The sequence below is a fragment of the Schistocerca cancellata genome, chromosome 8 (assembly GCF_023864275.1).
Source record: "Schistocerca cancellata isolate TAMUIC-IGC-003103 chromosome 8, iqSchCanc2.1, whole genome shotgun sequence".
In the NCBI taxonomy this organism is placed as follows: domain Eukaryota; kingdom Metazoa; phylum Arthropoda; class Insecta; order Orthoptera; family Acrididae; genus Schistocerca; species Schistocerca cancellata.
Window position 1 is genome coordinate 585,990,284 of NC_064633.1, and position 27,268 is coordinate 586,017,551.

The 27,268-nt window shown below is 37.1% G+C and overlaps 1 protein-coding gene across 3 annotated transcripts in view; it reads right to left on the minus strand.

Moving 5' to 3' along the window:
- Positions 1–812: 812 nt before the first annotated feature.
- LOC126094809 (serine/threonine-protein phosphatase 6 regulatory ankyrin repeat subunit C-like) overlaps positions 813–27,268 on the minus strand; it is a 94,386-nt gene continuing 67,930 nt past the window's right edge. The window contains exons 2-6 of one of the 3 annotated variants that reach the window (XM_049909382.1): positions 26,786–27,070; positions 23,546–23,827; positions 10,030–10,395; positions 3,685–4,170; positions 1,861–2,038 (exon numbers count right to left, since the gene is read on the minus strand). In XM_049909382.1, the coding sequence (XP_049765339.1) occupies positions 1,996–2,038; positions 3,685–4,170; positions 10,030–10,395; positions 23,546–23,827; positions 26,786–27,060 (1,452 nt within the window). In that variant the 5' untranslated portion in view covers positions 27,061–27,070 and the 3' untranslated portion in view covers positions 1,861–1,995. Of the gene's footprint in view, positions 4,171–10,029; positions 10,396–23,545; positions 23,828–26,785; positions 27,071–27,268 lie in introns of all 3 variants that reach the window. The other 2 variants (XM_049909381.1, XM_049909380.1) reach the window with 2 other exon arrangements.

Here is a 27,268-nt window from a genome sequence, read left to right on the forward strand (position 1 = left end):
CCTATGCATGCTGGAGGCCTCAGATGAACTCACCACCATTTTACAGTAGACATCTGCATCTGTAGCTACACTCTGCAAACCCATTAGTTGCATGGCAGCCATCTGACACATGCCTCAATGAGCAACAGTCTGACTATGTCTTGCTCATGCACCAATGAGCCACGTACAAGCAACCATATGCTTGTGAAATTTAATAAAAATAGTGAATTACAAAGGGCATTCAAAAAATTTTGCACAGTCGGCTCTAATTTTTTTATTTTTTGCAGGAGGAGAATGAAATTTTTTGTGAGCATACTTGGAGCATTTAGTTATACATTGAGCCTACTCAATGTGGCCTCCATCAGCTGTGACACATTTGGCCCAACATTGTTTCCATGATGTAAATGCACTTTGGTAAAATTCTGGAGAGTGACTTTTACACTATCACTTGACACAGGAAATAAGGTCTTTCTCACTATCAAATGTTTTACCATGCAAGAGCCAAGTCCGGACTATAGGGAGGATGAGGAACAATTTTCCAACCCATTTTCCTGATTTTCTCCTGCGTCATAAGGGCTGTATGGGGTTTGGCATTGTCAGGGTGTAGTCTGATGAGCTGACCCTGAGTATGTGGTCTGTGGGTCTTGATGGCATGTTGCAGCTTGTCTAATGAAAAACACTAATGGTCCCAGTTAATTGTAGAGCCAGGTTCCAAAAAGTCAATAAAAATGACACCACACTGATCCCAGAATGAGGAGGCCATCACCTTTCGGCCTGCTGTTTGTGAAAGTCTTGTTTTCTTCTTCCGAGGGGAACCTGGATGCTGCCACGCGTGCACCACCACTACGGGGGAGACAATATTCACATAAATGTTTTTAGTGGCAATTACTGACAACTTCCTGCAGCAGCATATGAGATGGTCATGAGGTTAGTTTGTACTTTGAAAGTGCAAACCAAACATTTTGACTCTGTAAATTGTTTAATTATGCATCTTACTGGACATTAACCATACTGGACAGCAAATTGTGTTCACACTCACTTAAGTTGGCAAGTTATTTCAAAATGCTTGTAGTTGTAACAACCAATAAATTACGTTAGACACTCATTATAAACTGTTAACCATCCTTTGCTTTCAGTATTTGAGTTTAAATAGATTTTAAAAAAGTAGTTAATTTCGCTTATGTTTAGGCTTAGTATTATATTTTGCAACTGTGCAACCTTGTAATAACTAATCTGAAGAATTGTATTGGATGGCTATTGCACTGGGAAAATGCCACGTTGTCCGTAATCAGTAGATATTACACATATTGATGAAAAATTTAAGTAACACACAATATTTATTTCACATAATAACTATTTAATTTATACTATTTTTATAAAAATAGAATTTTATCAAAAATCAGATTAGTACACAACCTCTAAATACAAATTACAAGCTGCCAATAACTTTAGGTACCTGAGATTCAAACATTATCCATTTCTTCTATAAAATTAAAATTTTTTTGCATAAAACAATATTCAACATTTGTATGGAGTAACTTTTTAGGTACACAAAAACACACATATTTTATGAATTCATAGAAGAAACCCTTTCTTGCTACAAAAACTTTAGTGTTTTCTTTTGTGAAAATATTTAAAGCTGCTTAAGCAGAACTTTCTCATAACAAGCGTACCTCCATAATGATACAATAATAAACTTAATAGTTAGAGTGTCTATGAATCTAACTTAAGTAATTTTCAATTATTCATAATTGAAGTGTTACTCATTTTTATATGTTTGATCTCTGGTCCATATTTTTACCACTTTTTACGTGTTGTTCCTCTAAAAGCAGCTTTACGTTAGTTTGTATTTGTTCTATGTGCTGTATCAAGGCTGACAAGCCATCTGTGTCACCTCCATTCTCTAGGGAAAATAATCTGTGGTTTGTCACAATGCTTTTAGCTTCATTTACTATTTTTGAATTAAATCTTTTTACAATATCCCCGTGTTCCCCTGAAATCTTTGCTTGTGTCCCTTTATTGGGCCAAGTAAACAAGCAAGCTTCCTCTAATGATTTTCCTGAAAACAACAACAAATTCTCAAAACGTTTTGAAATACATTTACAGTTTTTAAATAATGTACATAAACTAAGTGCAATATTTTCAATTTCATACAAGAGTTGTATTTGAGACATTAAACTCAAAATCTCTGCATTTCCCCTTATATGCTGTTCATCAGAGACAGCAAGAGCTGTCAAAAGATTTAGTAATACAACATGTAGAAAAAATAAGAAAAGCAAAAATACAACTGAAGTAAGCCAAATGTCTGTCAGGAAAGGAAGATTGCTAGCTTCAAATTCTCCTGTCATCATAATGACAGTTTTTAACAATGTTTTTAATGGATTTTGAAAGAAATTGATGGCTTCAGTTCCTCCACCACCAGTTTGTGTTTGATTAAAAATATCTGCAGTATTATTACCTTGAGAATTTGTCGTAGGCTGATTGGTAGATTGTGAGAATATTACATAGAAGCTGAGACAGAAAGCAAAAATTATGAATATGTAAGACTTTAAAAACTGTAGGTAGTTTAATGATACAGCCTTTAACATTTGTACATTAGTTGAAAATTTGTAGTGTCGGCCAGTCACAATAAAAAGATCTCGCCACGACAGCAGAATAGCGATAGTAAAGGCCCACTGAGTAAATGCTCCAAGAGGACAATGAAGAAGAATAAGTGCTGCTGTGAGTATCAGACAAAGATCAAACAGATTTTCACAATTTTTAGTATACAAATTTGTTTTTAAAACAAGCTGTGCAATTTCTCTGAGTAACATGAGTATGGTACATATAAACGCAGCTGCACAAAAGCACATTTGAATAGAATGCACCAGTGTGGAATTTTCATTCAGTTTACCAACTTCAATTATAATGTATACATTTAATGTAATAACAAAAACAACACAGAGTATGAGGTTCAAGGACAGGAATGGTCTCATACAGTCATCTTTAATTCTCAAAAAACTAGTGATAAGTGGATGCTTTAAGAGTGGTGCATATTCACATGAGCTGCTAAGTGAGTGTAAGAAGTTCATTTCAGAATATTTTACTTGAGACCTGGGTCCAAGTAAAACTGATTTTCCATTTTTACTTTCTGCTTTTGATGGGCTGCTTTGGATTAGACTGCTGTTACAGCCTTTCAAACAATTTTTTTGGTTTTGTTGAGATATCAACATTTTATAATTGAAGATTAGAACAAAATCATCATTGCTTGGCAACATATTATCTCTAACTTCTATGCTCTTATCTAGCAACCTCTCCATTTCTTCAACAGATAAGGGATACTTCCCAAACATATTTTTTGCAAGTATGTCAGCACCATGACCTAATAATTCAAATATGATGTCCATATTTTCATTTTTAGCAGCATAGTGTAGGGCAGTATTTTGTTTATGATCAGAAATATTTGTATCTACTCCTTTGATAACTTTAGTATTTAACAGTATATGAACCATGTGAGAGTCATTCTGGAGACAGGCTAACATAAGAGGTGTTCTCGTATTTTTTTCATGTGTTTCATTTGGATCTACCTTTTCGAGAAGTTTCTTTGCAAAATCATGAAGACCTCTTTCACAAGCATACTGCAGGAATGTGTAACCACATTCATCACATTTCAGAAAGTTTTCTTCAACAGACATTTTTTCAAACAACTCTTCAAATTCTGCATACCTCCTTTGGATCATAAAGTCAAAAAGTATCTTCTTCTCAGGTATGGACTTGGGCCAAATGTCTTCACCTTCACCATCAAACAAAATAGTACTATCAAGTGGAGCAACACCATCACCTGCATTACGCATGAACTGAATTGCAGGTTTTATCAAGTGAGTGGGACCTCTTCGACTGGAAAGCTGAACAGGTGGAGACATTCCACTTTTGATTCCACCTTTTTCTTCTATCATTACTACAGCAGCATCACATCCTGCAACATCAGCAGGTGTCCTCCCAAAGTCATCCTTTGCATTCACATCAATGTTACCCACATTCAACAGTAATTCTAAACAATCATGCGTATGTTCAGAATTCAAACAAAATGCGGCGATGTGGAGAGGTGTCTGTCCATTACCATCCCTCACATTAATTTCAGCAAGTGGATGTTCAACAAGTAGCTTAAGTGCTGCCCAGTTGCCTGCTGCAGCTGCTACATGCATTGGAGTCCTGAAAATTAAAGTAAATTTTTAAGTTCACTAATACATTTTTATACTTTTAACAATGTACACACACACACACACACACACACACACACACACACACACACACACACACACACACAAAGGTGTGCTTGCTAGTGTGTGTGTGTGTGTGTGTGTGTAGGTGTGCTTGCTAGTGTGTGTGTGTGTGTGTGTGTGTGTGTGTGTGTGTGTGTGTGTGTGTGTTTGTGTGTGTTTTTTACTGATGAAGACTGACTGAAAGCTTATCCAAGTATCTTTTAATTTAATTGTGCCTGTCTGTGCCTTAATGTGTCTTCTTTACAGTAAGTAGCAATCTGTATTTTCTGACATTGTTGATATTCCTACCTGGTGTTTGGTAGATGATGATCTCCTGTTTAAAAAAACCTTCAGGCAGTTCCTATTGCAAGGATCATTTTATACATTAGAAGAGTTCCTGAACTACAGTGTAACATTTCTTCTATTGTAAATTGCAAATGTATTCCCAAATTTGTATTTGTAATACCGAATATTTTTATTGTAAACATATATTTTGCAATATTTATTTCTCTGTAACACTTATTATTTTGTAATCTTTATCTATCTCTAAAATGTATTTTTTCTAGTGGGTTAATCATATTATGAGAGTGCATAAGAATGGTAAAATTGAGGCACTGAAAGCAGTATTGATGCCAGAGCTGAGAGAAATAATTTAAAGAGACCTAAAAGTATATTGACTGGGTTGGCACATAGCTCAGAACAGATGAGGTATGTCCGTGCCTCATCTGTGGTGAGAGAAATCCCACCCATATCTGACCTGTCAAACCCCTCCACCACCAGCCCAAGTGAGGACTAAGACAGTTATAATAAGTAAAGAATGCCTTCTAGCTGGGTGACACTTACTAGCAAAAGTGAGAAGGCTGAAAATGTAAATGGCATCAGCTCGATCAACAATAACAAAATAGGGAGAGAGAAGTAATTATGTTAGTAGGTGGGTGGGTGGGTGGGTGGGTGGGTGCAGGTGAATGTCTCACAGAGCTCTGCATATGGGATCATATTCTGGGGTAACTCATCAAACAGAGCAAAAGTTTTTAGTGTGCAAGAGTGTGTAATAAGAATCATTTGTGGTGTAAACTCAACATCATCATGTAGAAATCTGTTCAAGGAACTTCGTGTTTTAACCACTGCTTCTCAGTATGTGTATTCATTAATGAAATTTGTTGCAAGTAATATAGCTCTAATTCCAACCAATAGTTCAATATATAGTATCAATATTAGGAATAAGAACAATCTACGTAAAGACCTAAAATCACTTACCTTGGTCCAAAAAGGGATCCAATATTCAGGAACACACATTTTCAACAAAATGCCAGTGATCATTACAATCACAGTTTAAACAGAGTTTGAAAGACTTTTTGATAGGAAACTTCTTTTAGTCTATAGATGAATAACTTAACAGGAAATGTTAGACCAGCTTAAATAAAAATGTGTGCTAGATTTCAGTTTTGACTGCACTTGGTCACAACAGTCAAGATTAGGTATGTTGTGTATGATAAATTTATAAAAAGTACATAATGTTTCATTCTGACAGTATATTAATTCTGTAAATATTAGCAGTTCCAGTTTACTGTAATGTATTCACCAATTTTGACAATCTTCTGACAGATTATCAGGGTAGTAAGTATTACATTCAAATGTTTTATGTTTTTTATATTATATTATACTTTCTGACATGTTCCACACCCAATAGAATCCTCTCACTTTTGGGCCTTTGGAATGAAAACTGAATCTAATCTAATCTAGATGTTTTTCTCGTGGTATTTGACTGGAGTGTAGCTTTGTATGGAAGTGAAACCTAGATAATAAGCTGTTAAAAGAAGAGGCCTGCACAGGACAGACGGATGTGGAGAGCTACATCAGACCAGTCTTCAGAAGGCCATAATAGCAATGTGGACTATGCATCCCTACCTTTTGTTCAGAATAGATTTTTTACATTTTGGCAAACAACAGAAAGTTAGAAATCCCCAGATAACACAAAAAAGTAAGAGTGCCTCAACCACTACTACTGTAACTCATCTAAATATTTTGAGTCAGTAGGTATTACCGATAATTATATAACAATATGAATGAAATAATGCTCAACGTTTCTTAACTTTTCTGATAATTTTTTTCCTTCTTCAAATTAGCCACATTTTGTGTAGATACTAATACAATACTTTTTTTTCAATTCCCTTTGGCTTTTGATTGTGCACAAGGAGAATTTGCAGTAGTGTCAGTTTTAGATTTATTTTGTAATTGAGAGTTTGAGGAATTGCTGTTGGTAATTTCTCCTCTTGCACATTTAATAGGTTTCTTTACAGATGAAGTTGTACATAAATGTAATATTATCGTTTCAACTAAAATTGTAAAACACTGAAACATTGTAATATGTGTGATACTAAGTGAGACAAGTTGACCTTTATGAATGTATTGGGGCATCGGTAGATGAAACGCCATCAGTGGTGTCTGAAGAGCATGTAGGATACCGATTGTCACATCACGTGCATGACCAAGGAAGTTGTGTGTTTGTGGCCACTGTTCTGAGACTTTTTATTTGTGTTATGCATACAATTTCAGTACAAACTGTGGACAATTAAGATAAAAACTAAATGTATTAGATTGCTTCACATCATGGATTAACATTAAAAAAAATTGAACTTGAAAATATGATATGCCAAGTCACATGGTTATTGTGTAATGGCATTCAGTGTGTGTACAGCACAAACTGTTCAATGTCTATCCAGGATTGCAGATTTAAAATATTAAATTTTAATGTATTCTCACATTGTTGACTGTCATCCCAAAGTGAACTTTAAGGCAAAATATGTGGGCAGTGCAGTAAGATGTCTGCCAAGGGGGCAGATTTTTCTGAAAAGAACTAACTGCAAAGACTATAAAACACAGCTTATAGTGTTGTTTTACAACTTATTGTATCACAAACTAGAAAGGTGAAAGTTACTTATTGGGGCAGAAGAGACAATTATATCAAGTTGAATGTTTTATAAGAACAGTACAGACTGTGACTTTGTGGTAACAGAACTAACTTCTTGACATGGACTGACATTTTGTGCAATAACAGTTGTAACACCATAATGTTGGGACTGAAGTAAGATGTGTAACAACTAAACTGTTTCTGAGACATATCACAGTTTGCAATCAGTGGTCCTAGCTGTAACCTGACATGAAACTAAAAAATTATAACAGTGACTAGCAATGATTAGCAAGTGCAGTGATGTCTGGATAGACCACACATTTGCCGAGTGAAGCACATTTGAGGTACATCATCAACTGCAGATATTTTAAACATGAGGATACTGTAAACATTGCATTTCTTGCTGCATCTTTGAATGAGTGGTAATTTTAAAGGACAATTATGAAAAAAGTTTGGGCTTCTAGCTAGTTACCATCAATTACACCCACAACATTTTGATTGGGCATCTGCCAATCATCCTCAGGTAGTCCACAAAAGATTGGTGGGGATGTCCTCCTTTCTGCAATATATAGTGTGCTCAGAGTATTTTGCACATGCATCAAAATCATGTTGACAGAGCGACCAAATTTCCTGGCAGTAGCGTTTTTGCTGGTGGAACTGTGGAAATTAGTTGTCCTCTGCATTACCGCCTACCATGACCATCAATGCACTCTGTTGTCTTGATTCGAGCAAATCATGGAGAAGATGGGATTGCACCCATTATGCAGCTGTCACAGTTCATTAGATTTTCCAACATTTGTATTTCCATTGATTCTTGAATAATGGAGTCTCAAAAAGACATTGGTGTGGACAAAATTATCGTTTTATCATAATCCATTGAAAGTCTAGTGGAGATACAATGCCTGGCAATAGCAGACTTGCTTGGTTGCAAAATGTGAGTGCAAACTGACATTCAGTGCAGTATTCTACCATGGTGCATGTGGTCTGGCCTAGGTAAGCCATCCTACTGTACCACCCTCTGCCTGCCCACCCGCCCGCCGAAGTCAAAAGGATATTCTACCCCACACATTAATAGGGCATTATCAGTTACAACTGAGAGCCAGGAAGTGGATAAGAAGAGAAGCATCCCAGCTAAATCTCTAGTTTTTCTTCGCTTTGTTGACAATATTTCATTTAAAGCACCAGGAATCCTCTGTAATTTTGACATTAAAGCAGTTTTCCACCCACCATCTAGTATTGTTGACTTGCTGGGTTCAGTTAATGAAAATTTGTTACTGCAGAAGGCTGGAGTTTACAAAATATCCTACCAGTGTGATACAGCTGATATAGGTCAGACTGTGTGCACTGCGGAAGAGCACTGCACTAAACATCAATATTCCACTCACCTTTCACAACTGAGCACATCTGCTATTGCCAGACATTGTGTCTGCACCACACATTCAATGGAACAACAAAAACAATCAATTATTGATGAAATTATTTAATTATACATAAAAACAAAGATGCTGTAACTTGCCAAACGAAAGTGTTGGTATGTTGATAGAGGCAATAAACACACAAATTTCAATCTTTCGCAACCCAAGGGTGCTTCATCAAGAAAGAGGGAAGGAGAGGGAAAGACGAAAGGATGTCAGTTTTAAGGGAGAGGGTAAGGAGTCATTCCAATCCCGGGAGTGGAAAGACTTAAGGACAGGTATGTACACACACACACACACACACACACACACACACACACACACACACACACACACACGTGCGCGGATAGGTGCGCGCGCATGTATACCTGTCCTTTTTTCCCCCTAAGGTAAGTCTTTCTGCTCCCGGGATTGGAATGACTCCTTACCCTCTGCCTTAAAACCCTCATCCTTTCATCTTTCCCTCTTTCCTGATGAAGGAACCTTGGGTTGCGAAAGCTTGAAATTTGTGTGTGTGTGTGTGTGTGTGTGTGTGTGTGTGTGTGTGTGTGTTTATTGCCTATCAACATACCAACGCTTTCTTTGGTAAGTTACAGCATCTTTGTTTTTAGATATATTTTTCCCACGTGGAATGTTTCCCTCTATTATATTCAAATTATTTAATTGGATAGATAAAAAAATTACTCACCTAGCAGCAGCAGAGCACACACATAAAAGACTGTTGTAATTGTCAAGCTTTCAGAGCCAGTGGCCCCTCCTTCAGGCAGAAGGGTGGAAGGGGAAGGAAGAAGGGTGAAGGAAAAGGACTGGTGAGGTCTAAGAAAAGGGGTAGATTTCGGGAAAGTCACCCAGAGCCATGGGTCTGGGGAGATTTACTGTATGGGATGAGAAGGAAAGGAAACAGTCTTCTGGGTGACTTTGCAAAAATCTGCCCTTTTTCCTAGACCTCTCCAGTCCTTTTCATTCACCCTCCGTCCTCCCCCTTCAACCCTTCTGCCTGAAGAAGTAGCCACTGGCTCCAAAAGCTTGCCAATCACAACAGTCTTATGTGTGTGTTCTGGCACCACTTGGTGAGTAGATTTTTTATCCATCCTATTAAATAATACATTCAATGGAGTATGATAAAACAATTTTGGTCACAGAAACATCTTTTTGGCACTCCAATATTAAAGAATCTGTGGAAACACACAAGGCAGAAAATATCATGAGCTGTGGCAGAGAGGGGAGAGGCGGGCAGAGAGAGAGAGAGAGAGAGAGGGGGGGGGGGGGGGGAGAAAAGTGGAAAAAACTGTCACCTCACTACCACAGTACCAGGATGGGTAATTTTCACTGTGCAAAGATAAATCCAAGTAATAACTACATGTGTTACTTTCAAGTTGTCCTTCAGTCATTATCTCCAACCTTTACAAGTGGATGACTATAGTTTCAGGCTATGTTGCTGTACTCTATCATTATCTAGTTGTTTTATTATTAATTTTCTTACCTTCTGCTACAGAGATTAACAGAAGATGGATGTGCACCAGCATCAAGAGTGACTCTGACAAATTCTGCAGCAAGTTTTGAGTCTCTGAGGCCACAGGCTCGTTCAAGAAGTCTAGTATTATATGGCTTCTCGAACCAGAAATCAGCATCAAACCCATCTTTAGCAGCTTCTCGCCTTAGCAGTCGCTGATAAAGGGAAAAGTCACCCAGATCCACTGCCTCAAGTAGACGCTTCTTGTTGGCAGGAAAGTTTTTACCATGAGTGATCAGTCTCAGACACACATCTGGTAGCTCCGCTTGCAGCGCCTCACGCGCTGTTCGCCCACGTGTTAAATGTCTGTCCACATCTAGATCACGGTGTGCAGCCCTGCAAATGAAAGTCTATGTATTACTTATCTCTTAGAGAATTTATTTCATTTTTGTGAAGTATTTCAGTTGTGAGGGAATATTGCTTGCACATTCTTTAACAAAAGAAGAGTATCATAAGGCTCCAGAAGAATCTATATTACTAAAATGTTATCTTGGTAACATACTAGTTGCAGTGTGGAAGCAACAATGTCAAACTACTCATTAAGGTGTATAATATTATGTTAGAAGTTTAACACAATAAGACAAGTATTACAGTCAGAAATGGTGAGCATCTTGATACATCATAACTAATGGTGCTATAGTTGACTGACTCCATTCACTCAGCATGTAATTCTAGATCTGTTAATGAATCTTCATCAGAGATAACTTACTGTGTCCTCCCTACCAAAAAATCTTCACTCAAGTCAAAAATATTGACTGATACCACATATGATTATAATTTTGATAATAAGCAATGATGTCTTGCTGAGACAAGTGTTTTTTAGGAAATTGAGGAATACTGCATCTACTTGATGTCTTGATTTATGGCTTTCAGTATGTCATGTGAGGAAAGTGATAGTTGAATTCCACATGATCTATGTTTTTGGAGTCCATGTTAGTTGTCACATTGGAGGTCATTCTGTTCAAGATACCTCATTACATTCGAGCTCAGAATATGTTCTAAGACTACAACAAATGAGTTTTAAGGACACTGGATGGTAGTTTTATAGGTCATTTTTGCTACCTTTCTTATAGAAGCGTGTGACCTGTGCTTTCTCCCAGCTACTGGGATGATTTTCTGTTCTGAGAGCCCTGTTACTGTTGTAGTCCAAAGACTAGTTTGATGCAGCTCTCCATGCTACTCTATCCTGTGCAAGCCTCTTCATCTCCATGTAACTACTGCAACTTACATCCTTCTGAATCTGCTTAGTGTATTCATCTCTTGGTTTCCCTCTACAATTTTTAACATCCATGCTTCCCTCCAATACTAAATTGGTGATTGCTTGATGCCACAGAACATGTCCTATCAACAGATCCCTTCTTCTAGTCAAGTTGTGCCACCACAAATTACTCTTTTTCCCCAATTCTATTCAGTATGTCCTCATTAGTTACGTGAGCTACCCACCTAATCTTCAGCATTCTTCTGCAGCATCACATTTCAAAGCTTCCATTCTCTTCTTGTCCAAACTGTTTATCACCCATCTTTCACTTGCATATGTGGCTACACTCCATACAAATACCTTCCAAGAAAGACTTACTGACACTTAAATCTATACTCGATGTTAATAAATTTCTCTTCTTCAGAAATGCTTTTCTTGTTATCATCAGGCTACATTTTATATTGTCTCTACTATGACAATCATCAATTATTTTGCTGCCCAGATAGCAAAACTCATCTATTACATAAAGTGTCTCATTTCCTACTCTAATTCCCTCGGCATCCTTGTTTTGCTTTTGTTGATGTTCATTTATATCCTTCTTTCGAGACAGTCCGTTCCATTCAACTGCTCTTCCAAGTCCGTTGCTCTCTCTGACAGAATTACAATGTCATCGGCAAACTTCAAGGTTTTTATTCCTTCTCCCTGGATTTTAATTCCTATGCCAAATTTTTCTTTTATTTGCTTACTGCTTGCTCAGAGTACAGATTGAATAACATCAGATATAGGCTACAACCTTGTCTCACTCCCTTCTCAACCACTGCTTCTTTTTTGTGCCCTTCAACTCTTAGAACTGCCATTTGGTTTCTGTACAAACTATAAATAGCTGTTTGCTCCCTGTATATACCCCTGTCACCTCCAGCATGATAGATTATAATTTAAAGAAAGGCTGAGTCAGCTTGAGTTCACTGTAGAATCCAGTACATATTACATCAAGCCTTGGAGCATTGTTCAGTTTTAATGATTTCAGCTGTTTCTCAAAGCCACTGACAGTAATATATATTTTACGCATCTTTTCAGTGACACAAGAATTAAATCTGGGCAATATTCCCACATGTACCTTTGTAAAGGAATGTTGGAAAACAGGTCAGCATTTATGCTATTGCTTTGCTACCTTCAGTTTCATTTCCTGTCTCACCCGAAAGTGCCTGGACACCTCCTTTAGTGCCACTAACAGCTTTCACACATGAATTCACACATGAACAGAATTTCTTTAGGCTTTGTGAAAGATGTTTTGACAATATTCTCATAAAGTGTCACTGAAAGCTTCATGCAGTGCTCTCGAATCAGTCAAACACATTTCATTCAATATCTCGAGACACAACTAGTTGGTATCCTTCAACTGTTAATACTTGTACTTCCACAAATGACCAATATTTTCTCTGATCTTAGTACTCATTTTAATATAGTTGTACATGAACATTTCTGAAAGTGTTATTTAGTTGATGTTCCATTTAAATTTTTTATTCAGATGGTTATATTGAACTTGCTGAATTCAGTTATGCAGCTAATTTTACTAGAAGCTCAGTTAATTGGAAGTTGTAGCTAACTGAGTTTTACTACAATATATAATGAGGAAAACATTTTGAGCAAATTGACAGAATAAGAAGTATTTTTACCATTCATTCAAAAGCAGTCATTCCACTCTTTCTGAGAACATACTTTAAATTATGACACTAATTAACTTCCAAGATAATTAAAATTGCAGTTCACATGTTGTATAGTTTCAAGTGCCAATTTTACCTCTGTGATTGTTGGATTATAAACTTTGACATCATATTTTTGTCACTATATTTTTTCTGATCTAGATTACATACCTCACTAAATAGATCAGTAATCAATGACTTTGATAATTTGATATCACAAAAAATAAATTTAAAGATGGATTCCATACTTGCAATTAGGGTATTCCCAAGGTGGAAGCATAAGATTTCTACATACTTTTATAACTTACTAACCTCCAACATTTTCAGTTCAGTCATAGTGCATCTAAAATAGCAAAATCTAACAAAGCTAATCTTCAACACATTATGTAGTTTCTGAGACTAATAAATATCCATATGCCAATCTTTAAATAGCCCACCTCACTCCAGAATCTGGAGTATGCGACTGGAAATCAATCATATAACACAATTGTGTCGTTCTGTGTTAAAGTCTGCTGGTCGCATTAGTTCAGAGAACAGTTATTTTGGTCAGTAAGAAATAGTCTGAGGGCTCCAGTCATATTGTTAACATCTATGTATCTAAAAGTCTGCAATCTGAAAGTCTGCAATCTGAAAGCTCAGAAGTAACAACTATGGTGGTTGGAGTGGAATTATAGATCTGAAAATCTGTTCTGGTGGAATAATATCTGTGTATCTTAAAATCACAGATGCAATAGTAATCTTACAAAATAGAAATGTGACTGTGCCATGAAACCTGCTTACTGGACAATTTAATTATGTTGTCAAATGTCTAAACGACAATAACATGCACTGTATATTAAGATGATATATTGCTACTGCATCAAGTTTTTATTGAAATATCCAAAGAACAGAGTGTCACTGAATTAAAGCCAAGTTATTGTATTGTGGACATGCTTATGGAAGAAATGTGATTCATCTATCCATAAAAAATGTGTATTGTATCATCAGAACTGGCCATCAAAATTTTCTGTGTGTGAATACAGTGGGAAGGAACCATTTAATTTTAACTGTTGGATGTCTCAAATAATTTGGCACTATCATTTCTAAAATTACATTTCAGGATGACATTTCAAAAACATCAAGATATGAGACTTCTACATCCACATTGACAAACCACTAAAAACTGCACAACAGCAGGCTATGTCCCTTTGTACCAGTTATTATTATTATTATTATTATTATTATTATTATTATTATTATTATTATTATTAATAATAATAATAATAATAATAATAATAATAATGTTTATTTGTCCATGTTAACTTTACAGTCTTGGACATAGTCATTTTTTGTACAATTATATCAATATCATTTCATTCCAAACAAGCCATTGTACTGATTTGATCCACGGGACAAATAGTAAATAAATAAATAAATAAAATGAATATATACATCAAGTAGCACATTGTATATCACTCCATACATATAATGATTATATACATCAGTTATCCAATAATAACAATACCACCACTAATATACTGCAGTATCTAAAAGGATAAACTAACAGTACTGCAGCTCAGAATTCTTTTAATGAGTATAAACATCTTTCTATTAACATTTTTCTACTAACATTTTTCAACTTGCCCTTGAAAAGATTGCCTTGGAGTTGTTTTCTATTTTTTGGCAACTTATTATAGAATTGTCTCCCAGTTACATATGGACTGTGGTCTGTAGCTTTCTTGTTAGTCCGTATCCTATGATAGTCACTTTTGGCTCGAATATTGTAATTATGGGTGTCACTGTTCTTTATACTATTATCCTTGTTCTCTTTTACAAACATTATGGTCTTAAATACATACAATAAGTAAACAGTCAATAATTTATAATTTTTGAAATAGTCCCTATAGGACTGGCGTTTGCTTATATTAGCAATTATCCTAACTGCTCTCTTTTGAAGCCTGAAAAATGCGATCCATATAGACAGTGGATGCCCCGCCCCAGACCTCGATCCCATATTGCAGATGTGAGTGTATTAACCTATAATACACTTGTTTAAGGACAAGGGGAGCTACTTTATTTGCAACACGTTTTAGTAAGTAAATATTACTAGAAACCTTTTTACAGGTGGAGCTGATATGCTCTTTCCAGGTGAGATGTTCATCAATCAATAGCCTAAAAACTTATGTTTGTCAGATGTTTCAACTGTAGAAAGTGATTGAGTATGAGTATTATTAAAACGTAGCAAGGACTTTATTACTACAGTCTTGTCCTTATTCAGTGTAAGCTTATTCACTGTTAGATATTCTGTGATCATTTCAAAGTTCTCTCTGTTGCTTTGGAATGCTGCCCGCTCTACAGCCCTAGCTAATAAAATATGTATCATCAGCATAGTTCACTAGTTTGGAGTTTTGTGGCTGTGTTATGTCATTAATATATACTATAAACAAGAATGGTCCAAGTATACTTCCTTGGGGAACTCCACAATTGAGAGTTCTATATGCTGACTTTACTGTTTGGATCTTACTTTCATTCTTATAATTTAGTTTTGTGCACTGTCTTGTATCACAGAGATAAGAACTTAGTAATTTTAGAGCTACTCCTCTTATCCCATAATTTTCCAACTTGGATAACAATACTGCATGATTCACAGAATCTAATGCTTTAGACAGATCTAGGAAAGTCCCTATAACTTTGTTTCCTTTATCCAGCCAGTTCAGTAGTTCATGGAAAAAAGTTGCTAATGCTGTTATTGTAGAGCATCCTTTTCGAAACCCATGTTGTGCTTTATTTAATAGTTTGTATTTACAGAAGAATGATTCCATTTGATCTAGAATTGTTCTTTCAAGGAACTTGCCAAGTGTTGAAGTCAAAGAGATTGGCTGGTAGTTATTTGTCTGTGATAGCCCCCTTTTTATACACTGGTTGTATCTCAGTGATTTTTAAAAGCTCTGGAAAGGTCCCCTGTCCAGTTGAACTGTTAATTAGATGTGTTATTGGTTTTATTAACTCATTTTTGCATTTTTTAAGTAGTGTGGATGATATGTCATCCCAGCCACTAGATGATTTTACTTTGAGTTTTGAGATTATATTCATGACCTCAAACTCTGTTACACTCCTTAGGAAAAATGAATTACTCATTTTAACTGTGTTTATCTTCAGGGGTGATTCATCTTTTAGGGTTTCTTCACATTCCATTCATGTATAGAGTGCAAGAAGAATACTTGTTTGAATGCCTCTGTGCATGCTATAATTAATCCAATGTTGTCCACACAATCACTATATGAGCGATACAGAGGGTGTCCTAGAGTCATCATTAAAAATGATTCTTGAAACTTTGTTAATATACTTCCTCAGGTTAGTTTATGTCTGCCTTCAAGAGTCTGCCAGTTCAGTTTCTTCAGCATCAATGTAACACCCTTTCATGGGTCAAATGAAGCTTTGACCATTTGTGCTGCCCTTGTCTGTATATGTTCAATATCCCCTGTTAGTCCCATTTGCTATCTGTTCCACACATTTTAGCAATATTCTAGAACTGGTTGCACAAGTGATTTGAAAGTAATCTCCTTTGTAGACTGATTGCATTTCCCCACTATTCTACCAATAAACCAAAATCTACAACCTGCTTTACCCATAACTGAGCATGTGTGATCATTTCATTTCATATCCCTACAAAGTGTTAGACCCAGGTATTTGTACAAGTTGGCTGATTACAATAGTGACTCACTGATATTATGGGCATAGGGTACTAAATTTTTTCATTTTGTGAAGTGCAAAATTTTACAATTTTGGACATTTAAAGCAAGTTGATAATCTTTGCACCACTTTGAAATCTTCTCAAGATCTGACTGAATATTCATGCAACTTCTTTCAGACAGTACTTCATTATAGATAATGATACTTCTACCCCCGATGATGACTCTCCATCCAAGATAACAGCTGCATCCTTCCTTCCTAAAAGTCCTCAATCCAGTCAACAAATTTAACTTGGTACCCTTTATGATCAAACTTTTCACAGTAAGTGTAGGTGAGGTACTGAGTCAAATGCTTTCAGAAATCAAGAAATACTGCATCTACCTTACTGCCTTGATTAGAAGCTTTCAGTATGTTATGTGAGAAAAGCGCAAGTTGGGTTTTCACATTAGTGGTGTCTTTGGAATTCCTGCTAGTTAACATGGAGGAGATCACTCAGTTTAAGACACCTAATAAAAGGAAGGAAGGAAGGAATGAGCTCAGAATATATTCTACAATTCTGCAACAAATCAGTGTCAAGGATATTGGATGGTAGTTTTGTGGCTCACTTCTACTACCCTTCTTATAGACAGCTTTGTCGCATGCGTTCTTCCAACAACTGCACATGGCTTTCTGTTTGAGGGGGGTCTATGATAGATTATAGTTAGAAGAGGGACTAACTCAGCCAGAAATTCAAAATAGAATCTGACAGGGAGAGTCCTATGCTTTGTTTTTGCATCTATCCAAGCAGTAGTCTGTGTTTCTTTAAAGTGGCTGTATACCATAGAGGGGTCCCTCCCATTATAAACTGTTCTACTGGGTAGATGTCTATCCAGTACATGGTTAACTGTTCTTCCAAACTTGAGCCATAATTCAACATGCTCCTGCCCTGTGTTGCAAGTTTCAAGTTCCTCACTGAGATACGACACTATTGATTTTTTATCTAATTTACTGAAAATATATTTCTTTTTCCTTGGTTTAGTTAGGCTTTGTACTCTGGAAGTCATTGTTGCCACAACCATGTCATGGTCACTGATAACAGTTCTGATGTGGACATCCTTAAAGAGGCCAGGTCTGTTTGTTGCCATTAGATGTAATACATTTCCATCATCAGCAGGCTTCTGAACCCTCTGTTCTATGTAGTTTCCAGAGAAGGCATTTAGTAATGTTTCACAGGATGTCTTGTCATGCCCACCACTAACAAAACTAAGTATTCCAGTACTCGCAAGTGAACAGAGTTCCTCTCTCAAGTTTTCAATTACAGCATAGGTGAGTCTGTTGGTTGATAGAAGGATCCAGTTATAATTTTATGCCTTCCCTTCATGGTAAGTCTTTCCCAAACAGCCATGTATGCAGCTTCAATTTCTATCTTGGTGCATTTGAGTTTTCTGTCTACTGCGACAATTACACTACTTCCACTTCCCTATCCTTTCAATATATGCCTAAATTTTAACCAGATTTCTGCACTTAGCATTTTGTTAGCTTCACTGCTTGTCAGGAGTGATCCAAACACTGGCTCTTTGTTGCGAATGCTTCTGCAGCTAACTAATAGGATTTTAATACTTCTGCCTGTGGTGGTGGTCATTCCTTTGGATGTTACAGTAATTCTCCTGGGTCTCTTACAGCTGTCATTGTCTGGATTAGGTGGAGAGTCACCCAATCTAAAGCACCCTTGTGTACATCCCACATGCAGTCAGCTGTCTGGGCAGCAGCCTTTGTTCTAGAGTGCACACCTGGCCCATTTAGGGGGACCCTACAGTTCTCAACCCTATGGCACAAGTCCAGGAAATTGCTGCCTAGCTTGTGACAATTTTCTGTGTCTCAGATTCAAGGCCTCCACACAACTCAGCACCAAGGGGGCCCATGATCTATTCTAGAGACAGTGCTGCAAATCTTAAGATTCATTGAAAATCCATGAGCAGGGCTGATCTTCTCAACCTTCTACCAGTCACTATGTAGAGGTTCACCCACTTTGTTTCTTCGTTTGTCGTTTGTTGTCCTCGGTGTCTATGTAATGGCTGAAAAAATTGGGGTTGGATGTGCAACTACTGTCTAGTGTAAATGATGTAGCCGACAGATGCACAGTTTCATTTCACAGTCTTCTACTTTCACTTTCACTTTCCACAACCCCCCAATAATACACAGTTACTTGCTAGTGCAATGGTGTTCTAACTTCCCATAAGCCTTATTACTAGTTAGCAAGTGAAAATCCACATAATGCAACAATAGTTTACTGTTGAACATCTACAAGCAGTAAAAGCCTATCCAGAAAGTTCACAGTTTTTGAAGAATAGAAAGCTACATATAGTGCAGACACTGTCACTGTTTTAACACATGGCCTAACCGTTTAACACCTATTACACTGTTAAGTTGATGCATTGATGTTGTCATAACCAACACAAGTTCCTCGTCTGAAACTTGGCCGTGGACTGACTGTCTCATGACCAAAAACTGTGCCCTTATATATCCTCACAATAATAAGTGCTGAAACTACACACTGTTCGAAGTTAAATTTACAGAAATTACAATTAAAGCTTAACCCATTAAATTAACTGAATACATCAAAAAATTCAGTCTTTTTAACAGTTTCTTCTTCTACACGAGTTAGGCCAAATTGTTTAAATTGTGAAATTAACAAGCATAGTTACACAAACAATACTTTAGACAAAACTGTTAATTACTTTGAAATTAATTAAGGGCTAAAGCAAAATAGTTACTTTAAGAATACTAGCATTTTGTATTCCAAATGTTTACAATTATTACATAGTTTATATTTGTTTATACATCAACAATAAAATTTAAGTTACAAAACAATTACTAATTTCACCCTATAACAAAAGATACTAACCAGGAATAGTCAAAATAAATTAGAAAATCAGTTACATACATAAAACTAAGCACAAAATTAGATCTGGTGCTATATTCTTTAAAACTGAGGGCCACCCTTTCTCTTTTATGACAATGCAGATTATACCCAAGTATGTTAATGGTAATTAGTTCAAAAATGAAAAAAAAATTAAGTAGGCAGTTGGCAAAACAAGAGGGGAAGCAAAAATATCCCAGCTTGCTTCATCACAACTGGAATGATTCAAGTATGATCTCTGAGCCCAAATGAGAGGCATTGTTTGGCACAATGAGAGCCAACATCTGCATTTGATTGCACCCTGCCCACTCAGTGGCTGCCAGGATAGTCTTTTCAGCAGGCTTAATGAGGTCCCCAGGCATAAATACTGATTGTACGTGGTATTCCTCCCTTGCTACCATTTGCCTGAGGTGGCACCATTATTTGCTGTGCATTTGAACTGCTGAGGATTACTAGACTTTTGCCAGTTTGTGTTTGCCACCCCCAGACACAGGGCTTGGCACATTTCCCAACAAATGAAGTGTGTCTCACAGGCTCAGTTTCAGTCTCCTTAGAAGGTAGCATTTATCAGCTAGGGGGCTGTCTGTAACATTCTGAGCCCTCTCTGGTCCCTGTCTGCTCTGTAAAAGATGCCTACACCTGCCGCTGACATGCCACTCACAGTCGAGCGCATAAGTGGTATAATAGCTCCAGTATTTTCTGCAGAAGAGACAGAGTCCATAATTGAGGATAGAACAGAACTCTTGGTAGCTCTCCCAATACATCAGTTTGCAGAAGCATTCAATCACTTGACAGTCGTCAAGATGATTTCCAGCTGCTCTAAAGAAACAGAGATTACTGCATAAGAGGTGTAAAACTAAGTGTAAGAGGGATGCTGGATGAAACGCATTTGGCTATCAAGAGAGAGATGTGTGATGCCTTCAGTGACTACCTTATCAGAATATTGTCAAATGACATTTCATAAAATACAAAGAAATTCTGGTCGTACCTAAAGGCTGTTAGCGTCACCAAAGTTAGTGTCCAGTCCCTAGTGAATGAGACAAGAACTGAAAATGAGGGTAGCAAAGCAAAAGCTGAAATGCTTAACTCCAGTTTCAAATGTTCCTTTACAAAGGAAAACCCAGGAGAATTGCCCCAATTTTATCCTTGTACCGCTGAGATGAATGAAATAAGTATTAGTGCTAGTGGTGTTGAGAAACAGCTGAAATTATCAACATTGAACAAAGCTTCAGACCCCCATTGGAATTCCTGTCAGATGCTATAATGAATTTGCTGCTGAGTTAGCAGCCCCCCCCCCCCCCCCTCAAAACTATAATCTATCATAGATTCCTCGAACAAAAAACTGTGCCCAGTTCTTGGAAAAAGGCACAAGTCAAATCTGTCTAGAAGAAGGGTAGTAAAAGTGATCCACAAAACTACTGTCCAATATCCCTGACATCGATTTGTTGTAGAATCTTAGAACATATTTTGTGCTCAGACCTAATGAGGTATCTTGAACAGAATGACTACCTCAATGTCAGTCAGCATCAATTCTGAAAACATTGATCATATGAAACCTAACTCTCACTTTTCTCACATAACACACCAAAAGATCTTGGTTAAGACAACCAGGTAGATGCAGTATTTATTGAATTCTGAAAAGCATTAGACTCTGTGCCACACCCACACTTACTGTCAATAATATGATTATATGGGGTATCAAGTGAAATTTGTGACTAGACAACTTTTTAGTAGGGAGGACACAACATGTTATCTTGGATGGAAAGTTATTGTCAGATGTAGAAGTAGCTCTGGGTGTGCCCCAGGGAAGTGTGTTGTGACCCTTGCTCTTCATGTTGGCATTTTGCAGATGATGCAGTTATCTGTAATGAAGTACTATCTGAGAGAAGCTGCATAAATATTGAGTCAGAGCTGGATAAAAATTTTTACATGATGCAGAGATTGGCAACTTGCTTTAAACGTTCAGAAGTAAAATTTTGTGCTTCACAAAACAAAAAAAATATAGTACCCTCTGACTATATCAATGAGTCATCACTGGAATTGGCCAACTCATACAAATACCTGGGTGTAAAACTTTGTAGGGATATGAAATGGAATGATCGCATAGATTCAGTCATGGGTGAAACAGGTGGTAGACTTTGGTTTATTGGTAGAACTTGCTTACAAATCACTCATGCAATCCATCACAGAATATTGGTCAAGTGTGCGGGACCCACAGGGGGTATTGAACATATACAGCAAAGAGCGGCACAAATGGTCACAGAGTTACTGAAGAAACTGAACTGGAAGACTCTTTGAGACAGATGTAAACTATCCCAAGAAAGTCTATTAACAAAGTTTCAAGAACTGGCTTTAAATTACTCTAGGGATATACTACAACTCTCATGTATTACTCACACCGGGATCGTGAGGATAAAATTAGAATAATTTTTGCATGCACAGAGGCATTCAAACAATCGTTCTTCCCGCACTCCATATGCAAATGGAGCAGGAAGAAACCCTAATAATTGGTGCAATGGGACATACCCTCTGCCATCCACCTCATGGTGATGTGTAGATGTAGATGCAGATGCTTATGAATAGCAACTACATAACTCATCCCATGCCTCAGGACAGCATACACAATGGGGCTGCACTATGCCTGTTCCAATATTTTACTGTATAGTAAACAAATAACTTTGGACCAAGCCTGCTGATTATCTTTTAATTTATGGGAATGATATGCTGCAGGTATCCAAAGCCTTTTAGAACTGAAGTAATTAACAGCCAAACTGAGATATCTATTACAAAAACAGGAAAACTTTGCACACACTATTTCTTTCCAGGTTATGCTCACTAACAATTATAAAAATATCAGTAGCCTAATTTATGATAATTGCAGACAGTATACACTGCTGTTGATGGGACCTGATATTTTAGTTATTGATAGTAACTGCAAACAAATGCCTATTTACTATGAAGCTGGTTATGCATGACTAACAACTTACAAAAATTCACCTAACTATTACATTTGGAAGAGTCTCAAAATTGTAAAAAATATGACTTTTTTCACATAAAATATATAATGAAATTAAGGAACAACTGGTTTATAATGAGGATACTGTGACCAAAAGTTTCTGAAAAGCACAAATTAAGGTTACAATTGATATTATAGTACCATACGAGGTCTTTTTTGTACTCAAAAATGTTTGAGAAAATACAGTGTATTATGATAGACGCAAGTGTTGACAAAATGAATGGAAGATTAAGTAAAAAGGACAGGAACAGTGTTATAACACATTAGGATGTAGATTTTTGAATCGGACCAATCTGGCACACATGGACATGCATAAAGGAAAATTCGTAAGTCTGCTTATGTAGGCTGCATAAATAAATGTGGGAACCATACAATTTAAAAAAAAAAAAATTTAACCTAGTTGGCTGGATCTGTGAACTTCTACACTGGTGTGCCGAAGACACAAGCCACCTCTTGGATGTCAGGGCAGCCGAGAGTTAGAGTTGTACACAGTGAGTGTCATATCATAATTAGTTACTAATACTGACACATATGAAAGTGTATGAGGGAAGTGGAAGGGGGATGGGGGTGCCCCATGAAAAGTGTGGAGCATCGTCAGCTAGTGGCAGCTAACAATGCTATTTGCATCTGGCTTTTCCCACACAGGAATTTTTCCTTTCTCAATGAAATCTATGTAACAAGCTGAGTGAGTATGAATGAATAAATGGATGAATGGATGGATGGATGAAAACAGTTTTACAGGTTATCCAGAAACTGTTTATATCTATTTTCACTATATGCTTTCAGTGTTAAGTTTCAATGAGCTGTACAAAATGACCAGTGATCCAGTAAAATACTTGGTGGTGCTGACTGATATTGGTAACCTGGTAACAATGATTTAATTTCTACTCTCAAAGACTAGATGAAATACATACAATGCCATAACACCAAATAAAGCTCTCTTACAAAAGCACAGTGAGAGCTACAGCTATGTTTATATGATGTTCCTTTTTCATTACCTTGATTTCTCAATAATAGCAGTAGCAGCTCTATATCTTTTTTTATTGGCAGCCAGATGAATTGCTGAAAGCCCTGTATTATCAAGAATATTTATATCAAATCTCTGGCATTCTATGAGCTTTTCAATGCAAGACTCAAACTCTGAAGCTGCTTCTGGAAGGCAGTCATCTCTGAAGGCCAGCACAATGTAATGAAGGGCACTCTGACCCGAACTGTCCACCGCATTCACCCGCGTTGCTGCATGTGATAGTAAAACTCCGAGGACTGCTGCATTACCACACCTGTTTTAACAGAATTAAAAACAAATAATTCTTCACATTTCCATTGGTGGTCAAGTTTGATGTTTGGTACTTATTTTTTGTGGAAATGAAGGGAATGTCCATTAATACTACACACATATTCCTGTATAGATAAAAATAATGAGCACAATGAGGAGAACTATTAAAAGTATGAATAAAGAGAAAGTAGCTTTGTAAGGCCAACATGGAGTTAAATTACAAACCTAAAAATTTTATATTTCAGCTTATTTTTCCATTGTTTATTAATTAGTTTATATTTTTGTTTTCTAATCAGCATTTCCAACAATAATAATCTCGAAACTTCCTGGCAGATTAAAACTGTGTGCCCGACCGAGACTCGAACTCGGGACCTTTGCCTTTCACGGGCAAGTGCTCTACCATCTGAGCCACCGAAGCACGACTCACGCCCAGTCTCACAGCTTTACTTCTGCCAGTATCTCGTCTCCTAGTTCTGCAAGGTTCGCAGGAGAGCTTCTGTAAAGTTTGGAAGGTAGGAGACGAGATACTGGCAGAAGTAAAGCTGTGAGACCGGGCGTGAGTCGTGCTTCGGTAGCTCAGATGGTAGAGCACTTGCCCGCGAAAGGCGAAGGTCCCGAGTTAGAGTCTTGGTCGGGCACACAGTTTTAATCTGCCAGGAAGTTTCATATCAGCGCACACTCCGCTGCAGAGTGAAAATCTCAATTTGGAATAAAATCTCTCTCCTCATTATTGAGGTGCTCAATTTTTTTTTAACCTGTGTTTTTCCAACACAGAAATCCTGGGTGACTTTCCTACCTAATTCCCAACTAGTCTCAATTCCTTCACTTGCCTCTTTCATCAGATAAAAACACCTCCCATTCCAAATAATTATTTGTGTAACTACAGCTTTCCTGCCATTTAGTGAGTGAAATTTCTTTATGTATTTTTAACTGCTAAGGTAATTTATCAAAATGATTAATGGAAAATCTCATATAAAGATGTGAAACAAATACTAACAAAGAGATAGAGGGGCTGGCCAGTACTTACCTCAGCTCAGTACAGCCGATAGATACACATAAAACAGAACCGAAAATTACATTCCTAGCTTTCGGAACAGATGTTCCTTCATCAGGGAGGAGAGAGGGGAAAGAAAGGGAAGAAGGGAAAGGAGATTCAGTTACTCACAACCCAGGCTACGAAGCAACAGGGAAAGGAATGGTAGCAAGGATGGAGGCATGGTTGTCAGAGGGAAGCCAAAGATATTCTACTGTAAGTACTGTGCCAGCTTCAAACCAAAGAGGATGCATACAGAAGTAAAGAGGTATCCTACACAGTTGTGTTTATCTTTATACTACATACCTCTTTACTTCTGTATGCATCCTCTTTGGTTTGAAGCTGGCACAGTACTTACAGTAGAATATCTTTGGCTTCCCTCTGACAACCATGCCTCCATCCTTGCTACCATTCCTTTCCCTGTTGCTTCGTAGCCTGGGTTGTGAGTAACTGAATCTCCTTTCCCTTCTTCCCTTTCTTTCCCCTCTCTCCTCCCTGATGAAGGAACATCTGTTCTGAAAGCTAGGAATGTAATTTTCGGTTCTGTTTTATGTGTATCTATCGGCTGTACTGAGCTGAGGAAGGTAATTTATCATTAAGTCAATCATCCTCACTGAAGAAATTGTTATAGGCTCTTTTCCTTTCTTTGAAACCATATTAAGCATAAAAAGTTGAATGTCAAGACAAAGGTTAATCTATAAGAAGAAACATGTCTATGGGAGAGGAGGAGAGAGGAGAAAAAAACTGTTGCAAAATGTGATGTACTAAGCCATGTGCTGACACGACCAATCCCCTCCATACCACACATCCAATGATGCCAGTGGCAGCAGATGATTTAGTAGTTGTTCAGTCCAGATGGGCCTGTGGACAGAGTTTACATTTTTCCTTCAGGTTTGAACTCTCTCCTTTAGATTCTTCCAGTGAACCTCAGTCCTGCACTAATTTTTTCTACAACTAGTTCCATGTGATCGTTCCATTTTTGGTTGCCGCAGAAGCATACTCCTAAGTATTTTGCAGTTGTTACTGTCCTCGGTCATTGATCACCAGTCATGTAATCAAATAATAAAGTATCTTTCTGCAATACATTACATTTATCTACAACGAGAGTCAGCTGCAGGCCCTGCACTCAGCGTCGATTTTTGGCTGGTCTTTTTGAATTTTGCAATAATTTTATCATGTTGCCACTTTCCAGTTTACTACACCATCGATTGTGAATAGTCCCACTGAGTTTTTAATGTTGTCCACCAGTTCATCTCAATACATTGTGAACAGTAACAGCATCCAAACACACTCAGATGTGTCATGCTCAAAGTAACTTTAAAATAACATCTGACAATTTAGAACAATTCAAAAGTGTGTGTTGAGTTCTATTTGCTATGAAGCCCTTAAACAAATCATAAAGCTGGACCAATATTCTGTGTGATCGTATTTTATTCACCTGGCAGCAGTGAGGAAATGAAGTCAATGCTTTGAACAGAAATAAAAGAACACAGTGTCAGTCTGGGTATGATGACCTACTGCCTTCTTGATTACATTAATACACAGAACAAGCAAGAGTTTCACAAAATGTCTATCTGTGGACTGTGTTGAATCATACAGAGAAAATTTTCAGTCTCCATAAGATCATAATTCCCACAAATAACTTATATTTCACAATTCTAAAACAGATTGCATTCACAGATACCAGTCTACGGTTATCTTGACAACCACAGTGACTCATATCTTTTTACAATCAGTTAGTTGTTTCCGCACTTTGTGGTTCATAATAGCGACCTTTTGCTATATGGGACAATCCTTTGTGCCACACAAGTTGTGCCAAGTTTATGGCAGCAGTAATTTAAAGTAGTTCATCTAAATGGTGTTCATGAGAGAGAGAGAGAGAGAGAGAGAGAGAGAGAGAGAGAGAGAGAGAGAGAGAGAGAGACTCACCTGGCAGCGTAGTGTATTGGTTCAGGTACAACTACATTGACATTTGGCTTCACACCACATTCTAGTAGTTTACTTGTAAATGTTGCTGGAATTTCAGGATGGCGAGATGCTATTTCTAGACAAGTAGAGAAGTGAGGGAAGCCATAGCGATACAGAGGATTAACCTGACCTCTTTCAAGCAAGTTACAGAATGTATGGAAATCATTTCCCAGTAGTGCATCTAACAATGCTTTCTGTGCATCCACTTCACTTTGTTGGGGAATTTGATGATCCATTACTTTCCATCTGCAAACAAAAGAAAGACAACAGTTACACTAGAAAGCATCTGTTAAGTTCTATTCTTTTAACGGTAATAAGTTCAAAGCCAGTTTTCATAGTATCACTAGCAGGGACAGTATTAGAAAGTGGAACTAATTTGTTAAAAATTTAGGTCAATGTGACAATTTTCAACCCCATATTAGGGAAACAAATCAACTTAAAATA